Source organism: Salvelinus fontinalis, unplaced genomic scaffold (genome assembly GCF_029448725.1).
Source record: "Salvelinus fontinalis isolate EN_2023a unplaced genomic scaffold, ASM2944872v1 scaffold_0393, whole genome shotgun sequence".
NCBI classification, from domain to species: domain Eukaryota; kingdom Metazoa; phylum Chordata; class Actinopteri; order Salmoniformes; family Salmonidae; genus Salvelinus; species Salvelinus fontinalis.
The window spans coordinates 79,381-97,438 of NW_026600602.1; the positions used below are offsets into that span (position 1 = coordinate 79,381).

Here is an 18,058-nt window from a genome sequence, read left to right on the forward strand (position 1 = left end):
CTTTATATGTTATTTGCCAAATCTCAGTTTTCCATGTGGGTTTTATGCTAAAGTTCCCTCTTTCAAGTTGGTATCTAACTGGAAAATGCATCTTCTTTAGGAATGCTATTTTTACCCTGTCGACTACTGATCGTTCATCCACACTGTGTGTCTCATCAATGCAGGTCATTTATGACAAATGTATAAAGTACATGTTTTATAAATTCATGAACACCAGCCAGTTTATTAGCCCGGTTTTGTTAGTTTAGGTGTATTATACTTCCTCGCCACCAGAGGGGGACATTGAGTCATTTTCCAGGTTAATTTAACTAACTCCAAAAATAGAACTGTGAGGTGTTATTTTGCATTTTGCATTGGAAATGTTTTCATATTTTATTTAATATTTTATAAACAATACAAAACATACACATACAAACAACATCATAGAAACATTAACTACACCACACCTGCCCGGAGCCACTACAACACAACTCCATCTCCATTAACTACATCACACCTGCCCAGAACCACTAGAACACACCTCCATCTCCATTAACTACATCACACCTGCCCAGACCCACTACAACACACCTCCATCTCCATTAACTACATCACACCTGCCCAGACCCACTAGAACACACCTCCATCTCCATTAACTACATCACACCTGCCCAGACCCACTAGAACACACCTCCATCTCCATTAACTACATCACACCTGTCCAGACCCACTAGAACACACCTCCATCTCCATTAACTACATCACACCTGCCCAGACCCACTAGAACACACCTCCATCTCCATTAACTACATCACACCTGCCCAGACCCACTAGAACACACCTCCATCTCCATTAACTACGTCACACCTGCCCAGACCCACTAGAACACACCCCGATCTCAAGCGCCCGCATCAGCACCATTTTATTTCTCTCCGTCACTTTAAACTTTTGGATAATAAAGCATTTGACCTTTCTTTTGAATTTACAACGGAGGATTGGTTGATTGGTTGATTTCCAGGTTTAATTATGTATAATATTTAAGATGATTTATGAGAAAAGTATCGTCCAACTCTGGGGTATCTCACTGCACCCTCAAATGTCATGTTTTGAAATATACAGACAGACACATTAAAAGTAATTTAACATTGTATAACTGTACTTCTGACAGCCAACTTTCTAACTCCGCCCATAACTTTATGACATCATAACATTCCCAGAAGGATTATTGAGTCATTGTTAGTTTTACACTGAAGACATGACTCAGCCGTTGTGCTGTAGAATTTGTGGATTTTGTCTCTTGTATAATAAGGGACTCATCATTTGTCCCAACATCACAGGCCACAGACTTTGATAAAGACTTCCAAAAGTTTTTCCGCAGATTGAGATCGACTGAGTTTTTTAAAATGGGGTTTCTCCCTGTGCACCTGCGAATGTAAATCCATTGCTAATGCTCTTCCCATTGATAACCTGAATGACAATTAACTTGTTGTGGTGATGACGGCCTATTGGATGTCCATCGGGATCCCCCAAAAAGAAGACGCTCTGGATTGATCACTGTAGTCAGATGTGAAGGAGGAGGTTGACCATCAGGAGTCAGATGTGAAGGAGGAGGTTGATCATCAGGAGTCAGATGTGAAGGAGGAGGTTGATCATCAGGAGTCAGATGTGAAGGAGGAGGTTGATCATCAGGAGTCAGATGTGAAAGATGAGGTTGATAATCAGGAGTCTGATGTGAAGGAGGAGGTTGATCATCAGGAGTCAGATGTGAAGGAGGAGGTTGATCATCAGGAATCAGATGTGAAGGAGGAGGTTGATCATCAGGAGTCAGATGTGAAGGAGGAGGTTGATCATCAGGAGTCAGATGTGAAGGAGGAGGTTGATCATCAGGAGTCAGATGTGAAGGAGGAGGTTGATCATCAGGAGTCAGATGTGAAGGAGGAGGTTGATCATCAGTGAACCTCTAGGATTGTGGCTGGGCTGGCGTTTACACTTCCAGCTTGGTCATATTTTGATACATTGAATGTTGATATTGTGAACCTAAGTTATATATTTGTACCTCCTGTTTCCATGAAGTGATATCACTAAGTACTGCCCCTATATATACAGCGCATTTGGAAAGTATTCAGACCCCTTCACTTTTTCCACATTTTGTTACGTTATTCTAAAATGGATTAAATCAATATTTTACCCTCATCATTCTACACACAATACCCCATAATGACATCACAATACCCCATAATGACATCACAATACCCCATAATGACAAAGCAAAATCAGGTTTTTATAAATGTTTCAAATGTAACAAAAACAACAACTGAAATATCACATTTACATACAGTACCAGTCAAAAGTTTGGACACACCTACTCATTCAAGGGTTTTTCATTATTTTTACTATTTTCTACATTGGAGAATAATAGTGAAGACAAACTATGAAATAACACATATGGAATCATGTCGTAACCAAAAAAGGGTTAATCAAATCAAAATATATTTTATATATTTTATGCTTCTACACCTGCATTGCTTGCTGTTTGGGGTTTTAGGCTGGGTTTCTGTACAGCACTTCGAGATATTAGCTGATGTACGAAGGGCTATATAAAATAAACTTGATTTGATTTGATTTGAGATTCTTCAAAGCAGTCACCCTTTGCCTTGATGACAGCTTTGCACACTCTTGGCATTCTCTCAACCAGCTTCATGAGGTAGTCACCTGGAATTCATTTCAATTAACAGGTGTGCCTTGTTAAAAGTTAATTTGTGGAATTTCTGTCCTTCCTAATGCGTTTGAGCCAATCAGTTGTGTTGTGACAAGGTGGCTCTCATGAGGAACGCAACAGGAAAGGAAGACCCAGAGTTACCTCTGCTACAGAAGATACGTTCATTAGAGTTAACTGGACCTCAGATTGCAGACCAAATAAATGAGAGTTCAAAACACATCTACTGTTCAGATACTGCGCGAATCAAGCCTTCATGTTAAAGAACAAGAAAGCACAAACACTGTTTACAAAATTGTGCTTTTCTTTCAAAGGAGATTTCTAAGTGACCCTGAACTAAATTTTAGACCTAGTCTGTTCATTATATACATCTATATGATGTATTGTTACACCATGTAGGAGCAGTATAGACCTAGTCTGTTCATTATATACATCTAGATGATGTATTGTTACACCATGTAGGAGCAGTATAGACCTAGTCTGTTCATTATATACATCTACATGATGTATTGTTACACCATGTAGGAGCAGTATAGACCTAGTCTGTTCATTATATACATCTAGATGATGTATTGTTACACCATGTAGGAGCAGTATAGACCTAGTCTGTTCATTATATACATCTACATGATGTATTGTTACACCATGTAGGAGCAGTATAGACCTAATCTGTTCATTATATACATCTACATGATGTATTGTTACACCATGTAGGAGCAGTATAGACCAAGTCTGTTCATTATATACATCTATATGATGTATTGTTACACCATGTAGGAGCAGTATATACCTACAGTAGCTAGCTGCTAATTTAGATGTAGTATAACTTAATGAAACTGCCTTAAATATGCTGTGGTAAACATTTTTTATTCGCACTAATCAATCAACACATTCCTGTCTTTGTATGTCTCAATATAATAGTATTATTTAATTCAATATAATATCAATATAATAGCTATGTCTACATGATTTATTATTACACCATGTAGGAGCAGTCTTTGTATGTCTCAATATAATGGTATTATTTAATTAAATCCATTTACAATCATCTTTGTCTGAAAATAAAATATGATCCTCAACTGCGTTTCCCACTCCAGTCAGCAGACGGCGATGTGCGTCTTTCAGGCGACGCTGCCAGCGTGACGTATAATCTAGTGGACGGTTCTTCATAAACAGCTCGTCAACCACCTCGGTAGCTAGCTAGCCAACATAGCCGAAAGATTCAAGCTATTTATACGCTTTCGGTGTATATTACCTACTGTGTTTAAGACACACTTAGGTCGTATCTACTTGTTAACCTATTTAATTTAATATTACGTTATTTTGTATTAGTCAGCTATAGTAGCTGACTGGTTAAGTTAGCACTAGCCTAGTCGCTAATGATAGCTAGCTAGCTAACATCCCCGACCATGAGCTCAGTAAGCTTCTCCCCTCTTGTTAAAGAAGAGGTGATCTGCTGGACGGAGAAAGAAGCTCTGGGGCAGAACATTGTCGTGAAAGAGGAGAAGGAAGAAGAGGATGTCACAGTAAAACAAGAAGTAGAGGATGAGGTTGTTACAGTGAAAGAAGAAGAGAAAGACGTTTCAGTGAAAGAAGAGGAAGACGCGTTCAGAGTGAAAGAGGGGGGTGCAGTTTTTGGTGTGAAAGAGGAGGAGGAGGAGATTACTGTCACATTGGAGGAAGAAGAGGAGGTTGGAGATCCGTTTAACCCCAGTAAGTACCGTCTCTGCAGTCGTTGAACCAATATGCAGTAAAGGGGTTCTACACTTTAATGTTTTTCTGTAGGAATGGCTGAAGCTACACTGTAACGTGTAGAACATCAAGAGTGGACCATCAACAAAACATAAAAAATTGATCAAATGCATCCAATGACACTACCTGAAATACTGTAGTCCTCAATATCTCCTATTAGATTAGCCCAATATGTAGTCTTAAAGGGGCAATCAGCAGTTGTTACATCCATTTTGGGACTTATACATTAATGATATGTACCCATTGTTTCTTGAAGAATTCACTTATAAATGCCTCATGAGCTTAGTTCAACTGTCGTACCCCATCAGAACCCAAAATATGAGCTTTTTTTATTCCAATGTTTGTCAGTAAATATAAACAAACACTGTATATCCTCAAAACATGATTAATTGATTTAATTGAGTCTCAAGAATTTCTAAAACATTTAACATTCTCATTTAATTCTTTAAAAAAAATCTAATTTATAATAAGTAACTTAACAAAATGTGTAAAAGGGAAGCGGTCTGAACTTAATGAATGCACTAGGGCCCCAACTAAAAAAGTCTTGGGTCAACCAAGAATCGTCTTTTCTTTCTACCAACCGATTGGTAGAAATGTTATAACGTGTATTTTTCCATATATAGACACACCCCATGTGTTTTAATTAAATCAACTATATGTACTGAACTGGTCTGATGCTTTAAGCACGCTGTTTGATTAAATAATTAAGACACACAAATGACTCGGGAGCCAGAGATCAAGATAGCCTAACCATCAGAAAGAAACTCTTCCTCCTCCCGCTGCTGCTGGCCTTCGTAAATTCTGATGTTATGCTCCTATAGTTTCTGGTAATAAGCTACACCAGCAGTCGGCAACCTTTTCCATTCCATCCATCCTTTGGATTCCTTTTGTCAAACTACAAGCAGGCTGTCATGTGTCTTTTACTGAGGAGTGGTTTCCGTCTGGCCACTCTACCATAAAGGCCTGATTGTTGGAGTGCTGCAGAGATGGTTGTCCTTCTGAAAAGTTCTCCCATCTCCACAGAGGAACTCTAGAGTTCTGTCAGAGTGACCATCAGGTTTTTGGTCACCTCCCTGACCAAGGCCCTTCTCCCCCAATCGCTCAGTTTGGCCAGGTGACAATCTCTAGGAAGCGTATTCCATTTAAAAATGATGGAGGTCACTGTGTTCTTGGGCACCTTCAATGCTGCAGAATTTTTGTGGTACCCTTCCCCAGATCTGTCCTTCGACATAATCCTGTCTTGGAGCTCTACGGACAATTCCTTAGACCTCATTGCTTGGTTTTTTCTCTGACATGCACTGTCAACTGTGGGACCTTATATAGACAGGTGTGTGCCTTTCAAATCATATCCAATCAATTTAATTTACCACGGGTGGACTCTGAACAAGTTGTAGATACATCTCAAGGATGATTAATGGAAACAAGATGCACCTGAAAGCAATTTTGAGTCTCATAGCAAAGGGTCTGAATACTTATGTAAATAAGTTATTTCTGTTTTTGACCTGTTTTCACTTTGTCATTATGGGCTATTGATGACACCCCTCTGAAACAAGATAACCATCAGAAAAACCTCTTCCTTAGCCTACTCCTCCCGCTGCTGCTGGCCTTCGTAAATTCTGATGTTATGCTCCTATAGTTTTTGGTAATAGGCTACACCAGCAGTCGTTATGCTCCTATATTTTCTGGTAATAGACAACACCAGCAGTCGTTATGCTCCTATAGTTTCTGGTAATAGGCTACACCAGCAGTCGTTATGCTCCTATAGTTTCTGGTAATAGGCTACACCAGCAGTCGTTATGCTCCTATAGTTTCTGGTAATAGGCTACACCAGCAGTCGTTATGCTCCTATAGTTTCTGGTAATAGGCTACACTAGCAGTCAGCAACCTTTTCCATTTGGAGTGCCAATTTATCTGACCATTTCTACTGATCTGGTGCCAGTTAGGATTTTCATATTCACATTTTACTGGAACAGTTTCATTTAATTTATAATAGTAATAATAATTATAATAGTCTTTATCTCAACATCATTATCTGTGATTAATCTACATTCTATCTAAATGAAAATTATAAAAATGTAAAAGTAACTTTTATTGCCATTGCCAACTATGTAAAAATAGCCTACATGAAACCAACAAACAAAAACATTTGCAGGCTGCAGGTAGAAAATATCCCGATTTTAAAAAGAAATATCCTATAAATCACATTGGCTGCACATGGCCTGTCAACAATGAACTTGAAACATTCTATCAGCTATCAACTGGGTCGGCTGAAACTTGCAACATTGTATAAAATATTCTGGGCCCTCAGTTTCCCGTGCCAGTGAGTTCTGGACAGACACAGCTGTCGTCTATTTGTGCAAAGGATAAGAAGTAATCAGGTATTTTATAACATTTCCACTGGATCAGAGCATTACATTTTTCCCTTTAATGCTGAGTGGTTATCGAAAGGGCGAGAGCTGGAAATAATTTACAAATACTTTGAGCAACTATTGTCATTCGTAATGGATTCTAATAAGACTTTCTTTACCTGCTGTTTAAGGTAAGGAAAAAATTTGTTGGAGAAGCTGAATAATTTTTTTGTTGAGAAGCTCCACAACTCATTAGTGGTGGTGCGTTAAGACAATCAGAAATACTATCAGACATCCCCAAATGGGCACATTTTTTATAGGCCTTCATTTGTGCTCAGTCCAGGTTGACTAGTCCTACTTCTATATGTGTAATCAGGTGTGCGTCCTTACTCAACACTGACAGGAGTGTTTCAAACAAAAGACAATGAATAAATTGACAAAACTGACGCATCTTGCAGGGTCAGGTCTGGGTGATCTGCCAGGGGCCGTTTCATTTAGTATCCGTTTGGTTCGGCATGGGGAATTATTGTATTTCTCCATAGTATGTTGTACCGAAGTTGACCAACTGAAAGGGAGTGTAACTTTGATTATAATTACACTTCCCTGAAGGAGGGAAACGAGGTACAACACCTAATTGGCCCCACCCCTTCCTGGGTCGGTGAAGAGCGGTGTTAAATTGAAGGATTAAATCCAAACCTCACGCTCATCACCTGTGGAAGGCGGGGCTTCCAGTGAGGCGTGAATTTGTGATAGTATGTTGTACCTAGTTTCCCTCCTTCAGGGAACAGTAGTTATAGTCATAACGTTACGCTTGTCATATGATGAACTTCAACTTAAATACGGGATCTTGCTGTCTGACAGTTTTTTTTGTATTCTGAAATGCACTCGAACTACGTATCATTTAGTGGCTCCTTATGTTACGCTGGGAAAACAGTTTTCATGGGCACAGAAACACTAAATCATTTCAGAGTGTTAAAAACCATTGGATTTAGCAAAGACTCATCTTGTAATCCAAGACGGCAACCCGCCTCACCCATTATGATACGGATCTGCTAATATTTTTTTTTTGACCTTATAGCTAGAACCTCCATCAGAAGCTAGCCATCAGAAGCTAACCAGCTAATTAGCTACTAGCTATTTAGTCATTGTTAGCCACTGCTAAAGGCCTTTACCTTTTTAGCTCAGACACCAGCCGCTTTTAGCCTGGATAGTACCTGCCAGTCTGCACTGCGCGATATCAACCCTGAGCATATCGGACTGTTTTTCTCCACTACATCACCGTATTCCTGCCGTAAGCTCTGGACCATCTCCCGGCCTGCTCAGTGGACCCTATGATCACTCGGCTACACAGCTGATGTCTCCCAGACTCTTCACTAACACGACTAGAAGACACTACATCACCGGATTCCTGCCGTAAGCTCTGGACCTTTGCACCGGACTCACTGGAGTGGCTATAGTGGCTAATGCCCCTGTCCCGACGCTAGCACCAGTTAGCCTCGAGCCAGGCGCATCTCCCGGCTAGCGTAGTAACGACTACCTAACGGCTTCCCTAGTTAATATATTGCTGTTCACTGGACCCTATGATCACTTGGCTACATAGCTGATGCCTGCTGGACTGTTCATTAATCACGGTTCTCCATTTTGTTTATTTTGTTTATCTGTCAGCCCCAGCCTCGAACTCAGGCCCAGTGTGTAGTTAACTGACCCTCTCTGCCCATTCATCGCCATTTTACCTGTTGTTGTCTTAGCTGATTAACTGTTGTCTTACCCGTTGTTGTCTTAGCTAGCTCTCCCAATCAACACCTGTGATTGCTTTATGCCTCGCGTTATGTCTCTCTGTCAATATGCCTTGTATACTGTTGTTTAGGGTAGTTTTCATTGTTTTATTTTACTGCGGAGCCCGTAGTCCCACTCAACATGCCTCAGAGAACTCTTTTGTCCCACCTTCCACACATGCGGTGACCTCACCTAGCATAACTGGTGCCTCCAGAGATGCAACCTCTCTTATCTGCCGTCACCCCCCTCTTCAAAGGGGGTGACACTCTAGACCCAAACTGTTACATACCTATATCCATCCTGCCCTGCCTTTCTAAAGTCTTCAAAAGCCAAGTTGACAAACAGGTCACTGACCATTTTGAATCCCACTGTACCTTCTCCGCTGTGCAATCCGGTTTCCGAGCTGGTCACAGGTGCACCTCAGCCATGCTCAAGGTACTAAACGATATCATAACCGCCATTGATAAAAGACAATACTGTGTCGCTGTCTTCATCAACCTGGCCAAGGATTTCGACTCTGTCAATCACCGTATTCTTATCGGCAGACTCAACAGCCTTGGTTTCTCAAATGACTGACTCACCTGGTTCACCAACTACTTCTTAGACAGAGTTCAGTGTGTCAAATCGGAGGGCCTGTTGTATGGACTTCTGGCAGTCTCTATGGGGGTACCACAGGGTTCAATTCTCGGGCCAACTCTTTTCTCTGTATATATCAACGATGTTGCTCTTGCTGCGGTTGATTCCTTGATCCACCTTTATGCAGACGACACCATTCTGTATACATCTGGCCCTTCTTTGGACACTTTGGACACTTAACTTCTTGGTGACAGGAGGGCAGTATTGAGTAGCTTGGATGAATAAGGTGCCCAGAGTAAACTGCCTGCTACTCTGTCCCAGATGCTAATATATGCATATTATTACTAGTATTGGATAGAAAACACTCTGAAGTTTCTAAAACTGTTTGAATGGTATCTGTGAGTATAACAGAACTCATATGGCAGGCGAAAACCTGAGACAAATCCAACCAGGAAGTGGGAAATCTGAGGTTTGTAGTTTTTTAAAGCTTGGCTTACCGAATACATATTGAGATATGGATAAAGTTGCACTTCCTACTAGATGTCACTAGATGTCAACCGTCTTTAGAAACTTGAATGAGGCTTCTACTATAAAGGAGGGGCTCATGAGACCTCTTTGAGTCAGTGGTCTGGCAGAGTGCCTTGGTCTCATGACGCGCGCTCCCGACAGAGTTACCTCTACTTCCAGTGCTTTTCTTCAGACAATGAAATTCTCCGGTTGGAACATTTAATGATGTTTTATGTTAAAAACATCCTAAAGATTGATTCCATACATCGTTTGACATGTTTCTAAAGGACTGTAACGGAACTTCTCGTGTTTTTGTCTGGACGAAGTGCCTGCGCCTCATGAAGATGGATTACTGGGCTGAACACGCTAACAACAAGTGGCTATTTGGACATATGAGTGTTTTCTATCCAATACTAATAATAATATGCATATATAATATGCAGATATCCCTCTAGTGGTGCGGGGGCTGTGCTTTGGCAAAGTGGGTGGGGTTGTATCCTTCCTGTTTGGCCCTGTCCGGGGGTATCCACCTGGCCTTGCTGCTATTCCAGTTTCAACTGTTCTGCCTGCGGTTATGGAACCCCTACCTGTCCCAGACCTGCTGTTTTCAACTCTTAATGATCGGCTATGAAAAGCCAACTGACATTTATTCCTGATTATTATTTGACCATGCTTGTCACTTATGAACATTTTGAACATCTTGGCCATGTTCTGTTATAATCTCCACCCGGTGAAGGAAAAGGAAACCGCACACTGCTCTTGATAGTATCACCGATATTTAATAAGCTTACGTATCGGCCACACGGCCTTCGTCAGAGCTTTTGGGATTTTTTTGAAAGTTGCACCCTTATGTAGACCTAGCTCCACCCACATCCGTTCTACACATCGAAGGGGGTTGGAAGCAAAGGAAAATAAATAAGTGCTACCAAATATAACAATGTGCATTTCATAAATCTTACAAAAGTGTATAAATAAGGCGTATTGAACACTTCTGTATAATCTCAATGAGGACATAGCAAGTTCATTAGTCATTGGGTACATCATATGAAAAACGTCAGAATAATCTACAAGAGACACACATTTCATGTTCTAATTCACAGCATAACATACAAAGGCATTTCATCATTAAGTCCTTTTGGAAACAATGTCTGGAGGGTGACAACACAGGCCGTGGACACGGAGCTACAGCGGGATGCGGTAATTAACCTCTCCAAAAAAGACCTTACTGACGCTCAAGTCTCAGTCTTATCTAAGGGCCTCTCTTTTGTACCTACATGTACAGATAAACCATTCGATACGAAAGTAGATCTGTTTAAATTCTTTCGCAAGATCAAACTTAAGCATGTGTTTTCACACAACACTGATTCGGGCCTAGTAACACATCAAGGAACTGGCACCCATTTTAAGCCCAAAAGCAAATTCTGTCCTATGGTTAACAACTCCTCGATTAATACCTATTGTAGGTTAGTCGAACAAGAAGCCATGTCAGTATATACAAGACAAACAAAACATATTCAGAAGAATCTCACGAGAACAGAAGAACTGGCACTCAAAGAATTAATGAAAGATTCATCTTTGGTTATAAAACCTGCAGACAAGGGTGGTGCTGTGGTTGTTTTAGACTATGACAAATATAAAGAAGAAATTCAGAGACAACTCAGCAATGAACGTTTCTATAGAAAACTGAGTGTTGATCCCACACAGGTGTTCCAAAGGGATATTTGCTCTAATTTGGAGCAAGCCCTATTAAACAACCTTATCTCAAAACCTGAATATGAATATCTTTGTTGCAAATGTGCCATACGTCCATGCTTATACATTTTACCGAAATTACACAAATCTAAAACACAACAAGGCAACTATCCAGGCAGACCAGTGGTTGCAGGAATAGGCTCAATGCTAGAGCCATTGTCAAACTTTGTAGACTCTTTTATTAAATCTCATGTGCAATCATTGCCATCATATGTAAAGGACTCTATAGACTTCATAAACAAGATCTCACCAATAACGGGTTTAAAAGAAGACTGTATTTTGGTCACATTAGACGTCGAGAGTCTTTATACCAGCATTCCCCATGTGGGGGGGCTGGCAGCACTAGCACACTATTTGGGAGACAGAGATATTAATGAATATCCACCAACAAACTTCATTCTAGAGCTGGCTGAATATGTTTTGACGTACAACTATTTCAGGTTTGATGATGAATACTACCTCCAAACGAATGGAACATCGATGGGCTCTACATTTGCTCCGAGCTATGCCAACCTCTATATGGGTCTTTTTGAAGAACGTTTTGTTAATAATGAAAACGAGAATCCATTTTTGAATAAAGTCCTGAAGTGGTATCGATATATTGATGACATTTTTTGTATATGGGTAGGAACCGAAGAAGAACTGTCAGAGTTTATGGCACTACTCAATGACATTGACCCTAATCTCAAATTCACTATTGAACGTGACACTAAACGTGTTCATTATCTCGATATGTGGATTGAGAAATCAAATGGAACCTTGTTTACAAGTCTATATAGAAAAGAAACGGACAGAAATACTCTATTACAGGGTGACAGCTTCCACCCTGAGCCATTAAAAAGAGGACTTCCAAGAAGCCAATTTTTTAGACTGCGCCGTATATGCCACTCCACAGAGGATTATCTAGAAAAAGCAGCGGAGATGCGCATGAGGTTTCTAAAAAGAGGCTATTCGTCACAATGTGTGGATGAAGCTCATAACTTGGCATTGGAAAAAACACGAGATGAACTGCTACAAAAAAGACCCGCTAAAGCTACAGAACACTCCGTAATGTTCACAACTACATATACTTTGAATTCGCGAAAAGTGGGAGAGGTGGTCAAGAAACACTGGCATATTTTATCATCGGACCCAGCTTTGCCGGCTGAATTTAAATATCCACCACGTATTGTGTATAGGAGAGGTCGCAATTTACGCGATAAATTGGTTCATGCCAACTGCCAGCCACTTAAGAAAATTAGCCAAGCACTTTTACGCCCTCTACCAAATGGTAGCTATAAATGCAGAGGATGCGCACAGTGCAACAACATGATGAAGTGTCAATATTTCTGTCACCCACACACAGGAAAAAGGTTCCAAATAAATGACATTATTACGTGTTCCACCACCCATGTTATTTACATTATTAAATGTCCATGTGGGCTCTGTTATGTCGGTAAAACCACCCGCTCTCTTAAACAGAGAATTAGTGAACATAAAAGTTCAATCAGGAGAAACGACAGGGATTATCCAGTCGCTGTACATTTCAATGACATGAAGCATGACATTTCCACCTTTAGATTTTGTGGCATAGAGAAAGTTAAGATATCAGACAGGGGAGGTGATATTAATAATACTCTGAGTAAAAGAGAATGTTTTTGGATTTTCACCCTCCAGACATTGTTTCCAAAAGGACTTAATGATGAAATGCCTTTGTATGTTATGCTGTGAATTAGAACATGAAATGTGTGTCTCTTGTAGATTATTCTGACGTTTTTCATATGATGTACCCAATGACTAATGAACTTGCTATGTCCTCATTGAGATTATACAGAAGTGTTCAATACGCCTTATTTATACACTTTTGTAAGATTTATGAAATGCACATTGTTATATTTGGTAGCACTTATTTATTTTCCTTTGCTTCCAACCCCCTTCGATGTGTAGAACGGATGTGGGTGGAGCTAGGTCTACATAAGGGTGCAACTTTCAAAAAAATCCCAAAAGCTCTGACGAAGGCCGTGTGGCCGATACGTAAGCTTATTAAATATCGGTGATACTATCAAGAGCAGTGTGCGGTTTCCTTTTCCTTCATCTTGTTCAATTGATGCCATGCACCTGCAAATAAGATTGCTCAGATGTGCGAGTGCCTTTTTGTATTTGTATAATCTCCACCCGGCACAGCCAGAAGAGGACTGGCCACCCCTCATAGCCTGGTTCCTCTCTAGGTTTCTTCCCAGGTTTTGGTCTTTCTAGGGAGTTTTTCCTAGCCACCGTGCTTCTACACCTGCATTGCTTGCTGTTTGGGGTTTTAGGCTGGGTTTCTGTACAGCACTTCGAGATATTAGCTGATGTACGAAGGGCTATATAAAATAAACTTGATTGATTGATTAGCATCTGGGACAGAGTAGGAGGCAGTTCACTCTGGGCACGACTACTCTGGACGGTTCTCACTTTAGAATATGTGGACAACTATAAATACCTAGGTGTCTTGCTAGACTGTAAACTCTCCTTCCAGACTAATATTAAGCATTTCCAATCCAAAATTAAATCTAGATTTGGCTTCCTATTTTGCAACAAAGCCTCCTTCACTCACTGCCAAACATACCCTCGTAAAACTGACTATCCTACCGATCCTTGACTTCAGTGATGTCATTTTCAAAATAGCCTCTAACACTCTACACAGCAAACTGGATGCAGTCTATCACAGTGCCATCCGTTTTGTCAACATATCCCCATATACCACTGCTCTCGTCGGCTGGCCCTCGCTACATATTCGTCTCCAAATCCACTGGCTCCAGGTCATCTATAAGTCTTTGCTAGGTAAAGCTCCGCCTTAACTCAGCTCACTGGTCACCATAGCAACACCCACCCGTAGCACGTGCTCCAGGAAGTATATCTCACTGGTCATCCCCAAAGCCAACACCTATTTTGGCCACCTTTCCTTCCAGTTCTCTGCTGCCAATGACTGGAACGAATTGCAAAAATCACTGAAGCTGGAGACTCTCCCTCACTAACTTTAAGCATCAGCTATCTGAGCAGCTTACCGATCGCTGCAGCTGTACACAGCCCATCTGTAAATAGCCCATCCAATTGCCTACCTCATCCCCATGTTTTATTAACTTTTTTTGCTCTTTTGCACACCAGTATCTCTACTTGCACATCATCATCTGCACATCTATCACTCCAGTGTTAATTTGCTAAATTGTAATTACTTCTCTACTATGGCCTATTTATTGCCTTACCTCCTTACTCCATTTGCACACACTGTATATAGACTTTCTATTGTGTTATTGGCTGTACTTTTGTTTATCCCAAGTGTATGTAACTCTGTTGTTTTTGTCGCACTGCTTTGCTTTATCTTGGCAGGTCACAGTTGTAAATGAGAACTTGTTCTCAACTGGCCTATCTGGTTAAATAAAGGTGGGGGAAAAAGTCATTAAAAATACATTTAAAAAATCATAACTTTATTGACAACACCCAAATGGATACAGTCATTAACGCGATTCTTCAATAATTAAACATATTTCTTAATACTGTAGCAAACATTATATTACACAGGACATTCAAACGAGCCTTACAATTATAATCCAAAGTAGTGTGAAATGTACTCATAATCAACCTGGAAATAGAGGTTACTCCCCTGAGTTTTCCCCCATTCACATTCAGAATACACTGTGAAAAACTGAAATCTTTGCTCACCATTTTTGCTCCAGACAGATATACTACATCCATAACTGTCGGTTTCCTCATTAGCAGGGAGGAGTTTCTACAACCAAATTGCATGTGCATCGCCCTCGTGCCGCAATTTTATTAAACACAGAAAGGGGCTTATATTGGAGACCAAAAGTCGTCTGGCACAGTGCTTAGTTTCAACAACATGAATAACTTATTTCTAGCCTACAATCATCGATGTTACTACTAAAATATGACTATTCTTGCTCATTTTAAGACAATTGTCAAATAATCATTACATTCACTACAGACGTCAATTGTTGTACAACATCATGGCTACGCTGTTGGCATCACCTTTTACAGTGGATTTCCACTGTTGTGGGCCTTTAATCATCTGACTTTGTTTTTCGCACAGGAGAGATACAGGACTATCGTGGATCCTCTGGGGAGCCTCAACAACCTCATGATGCTGACGAGGCAGAGAAGAGTCTCTCCAGATCAGAACACCTCAATAAACACCTGCAGAGATCCACAGGGAAGAGAACTCACTGCTGCTCTGACTGTGGGAAGAGATTCACCTCATCAGGCATTAAAATTCATCAGAAAACACACAAAGGAGAGAAACCTTATAGCTGTGTTCAATGTGGGAAGAGTTTTTTTACATCTAGCCAACTGACAGTGCACCAGAGAACACACACAGGAGAGAAACCTTATAGCTGTGATCAATGTGGGAAGAGTTTTTGTCAATCTAGCCAACTGACAGTGCACCAGAGAACACACACAGGAGAGAAACCTTATAGCTGTGATCAATGTGGGAAGAGTTTTTGTCAATCTGGCTATCTGACAGTGCACCAGAGAACACACACAGGAGAGAAACCTTATAGCTGTGATCAATGTGGGAAGAGTTTTACTACATCTGGCTCTCTGACTTTACACAAAAGAACACACACAGGAGAGAAACCTTATAGCTGTGGTCAATGTGGGAAGAGATTTACTACATCTGGCTCTCTGACTTTACACCAGAGAACACACACAGGAGAGAAACCTTATAGCTGTGATCAATGTGGGAAGAGTTTTAATACTTCTGGCTATCTGACAGTGCACCAGAGAACACACACAGGAGAGAAAATATATAGCTGTGATCAATGTGGGGAGAGTTTTACTAGATCTGGCCATCTGACATTACACCAGAGAACACACACAGGAGAGAAACTTTATAGCTGTGATCAATGTGGGAAGAGTTTTATTCAATCTAGCCAGCTGACTGCACACCAGAGAACACACACAGGAGAGAAACCTTATAGCTGTGATCAATGTGGTAAGAGTTTTATTCAATCTAGCCAGCTGACTGCACACCAGAGAACACACACAGGAGAGAAACCTTATAGCTGTGATCAATGTGGGAAGAGTTTTTGTCAATCTGGCCAACTGACAGTGCACCAGAGAACACACACAGGAGAGAAACCTTATAGCTGTGATCAATGTGGGAAGAGTTTTGTTCAATCTAGCTATCTGACAGTGCACAAGAGAACACACACAGGAGAGCCAATGTATAGCTGTGACCAGAGATAATCTGATAAAAGATCTCTGACTAATCATCAGAAAATACATGAAGGAGTTGTTTCATGATATCAGTGAAATGATGTCACAATGTAGAATGTTTTAACATTGTAGTAGGAGTATTTTAATGATGTCACAATGTAGAACCTTAAACGTTTGTCCCCTGTTCTATTGATTTCAACATGATATGGATATTAGCCTCAGGGGGAAATCCAGGCTCTGAATTGGAAGAGTACTATTTATGAGATTTAGTAAGTACACATTATTCCCAGATTCCGTGTGGGTGTTTGAGCTGCTAGTTTTAACAGGACGTGCAACCTCATCTCCCTCCTGTCGCATAAATGATTTTAGCATGATATCGATGAGTTATGACAAATAAGTGTTGCGTTCCTTTGTTTAGCGACCCCTACATTTAAATGCATTCCAACATCACGTACAACCTGATTTCCCCCCTAATCGATATCAGTTATTTATTGCTACTTGTCAAAACAGCGTTTTTGGTGCTTGTGCAGTTTTTATAAGGAGCTTGTTTAAAAAAATACAAGAAATATGATTATTGTGGCAGATGTTTGTGTAAATAGCACATGTTATGTTTAGGTTTTCAATTTATCCCAAACTGTTTCTGCTTATTGGTTATTGATTTGGACACGTTAAAACTGTGTTTTGACATTGAGGCTATCCCACCTAGCAAAATGTAATTGAAAAGACATTGAAAATAAGACTATGCAATCAAATATTTTTTTCAAACATTTTTTATTATACCATGCCTTACCATTAAGTGAATTATTGACAATACATATAATCAAAGGGGTGTACATTTGGCTTTGGTAATTCATGTTTACAATTCATGTAACTTTTAGTAATCATAATTATTTATGCAATCAACTGACAATTTTCGGGTATAAATATATTGACATTGTTGCCCTTCTTTTAGAATAGCAGGGTTCGTTCTCAGATGTGCCAACCCAAATGTACTAGAGCATGACATTGGGGACTGGGCCCCCGATCCAACAACATGCCTAACGAGTGAACTCTGAAAAGAGAGAGAAGCTTCGCAGTGAGGTGGAAAGTTACTACGGATATTGCAGGAGTTTCCTCTTGAAATCAGACATGTCTGTTGTAAGGACAACTTGGTTGCTGATTGTCTCAAGAGTTAAAAAGATTTGTGTTTTGCGTTTAGCCAGTGCGTTGCCATGGATCACAATTTATTTTGACTGCACGTTTTTCCGTATTGGAGATGAGTTTTGTTTGGGCTCATGAAGCATTGTAGTTGATAATGTGAAATGGAAATTGTTTTCTGTTGTCCAACAAAAATATAGGATATATTTTTTCTCTTAAGGTGTTACAGTCTTTGGTTTTTCCATTTATGTTTTGAGGTTGGATTTCAGCACGTATAGCTCATTAGCTCGTAGGACGCACTGATTGGTGTCACCTCGTT

The 18,058-nt window shown here is 40.3% G+C and overlaps 1 protein-coding gene across 1 annotated transcript; it reads left to right on the forward strand.

Annotated features, from left to right (window-relative positions):
* Positions 1 to 3,835: 3,835 nt before the first annotated feature.
* Positions 3,836 to 17,958, forward strand: LOC129845865 (zinc finger protein 180-like). The gene is made up of 2 exons (XM_055913789.1): positions 3,836 to 4,408; positions 15,476 to 17,958. Exons 1-2 carry the CDS (start codon positions 4,105 to 4,107, stop codon positions 16,630 to 16,632), a joined length of 1,461 nt encoding a protein of 486 aa, XP_055769764.1. The 5' UTR covers positions 3,836 to 4,104; the 3' UTR covers positions 16,633 to 17,958.
* Positions 17,959 to 18,058: the final 100 nt, after the last annotated feature.

Excerpts from the sequence above, each read along its gene's own strand:
- LOC129845865 (XM_055913789.1), top strand. The coding sequence starts at position 4,105 with ATGAGCTCAGTAAGCTTCTCCCCTCTTGTTAAAGAAGAGGTGATCTGC. Across the intron at positions 4,409-15,475 it reads TGGAGATCCGTTTAACCCCA|GAGAGATACAGGACTATCGT; the intron begins GTAAGTACCGTC and ends TTTTTCGCACAG.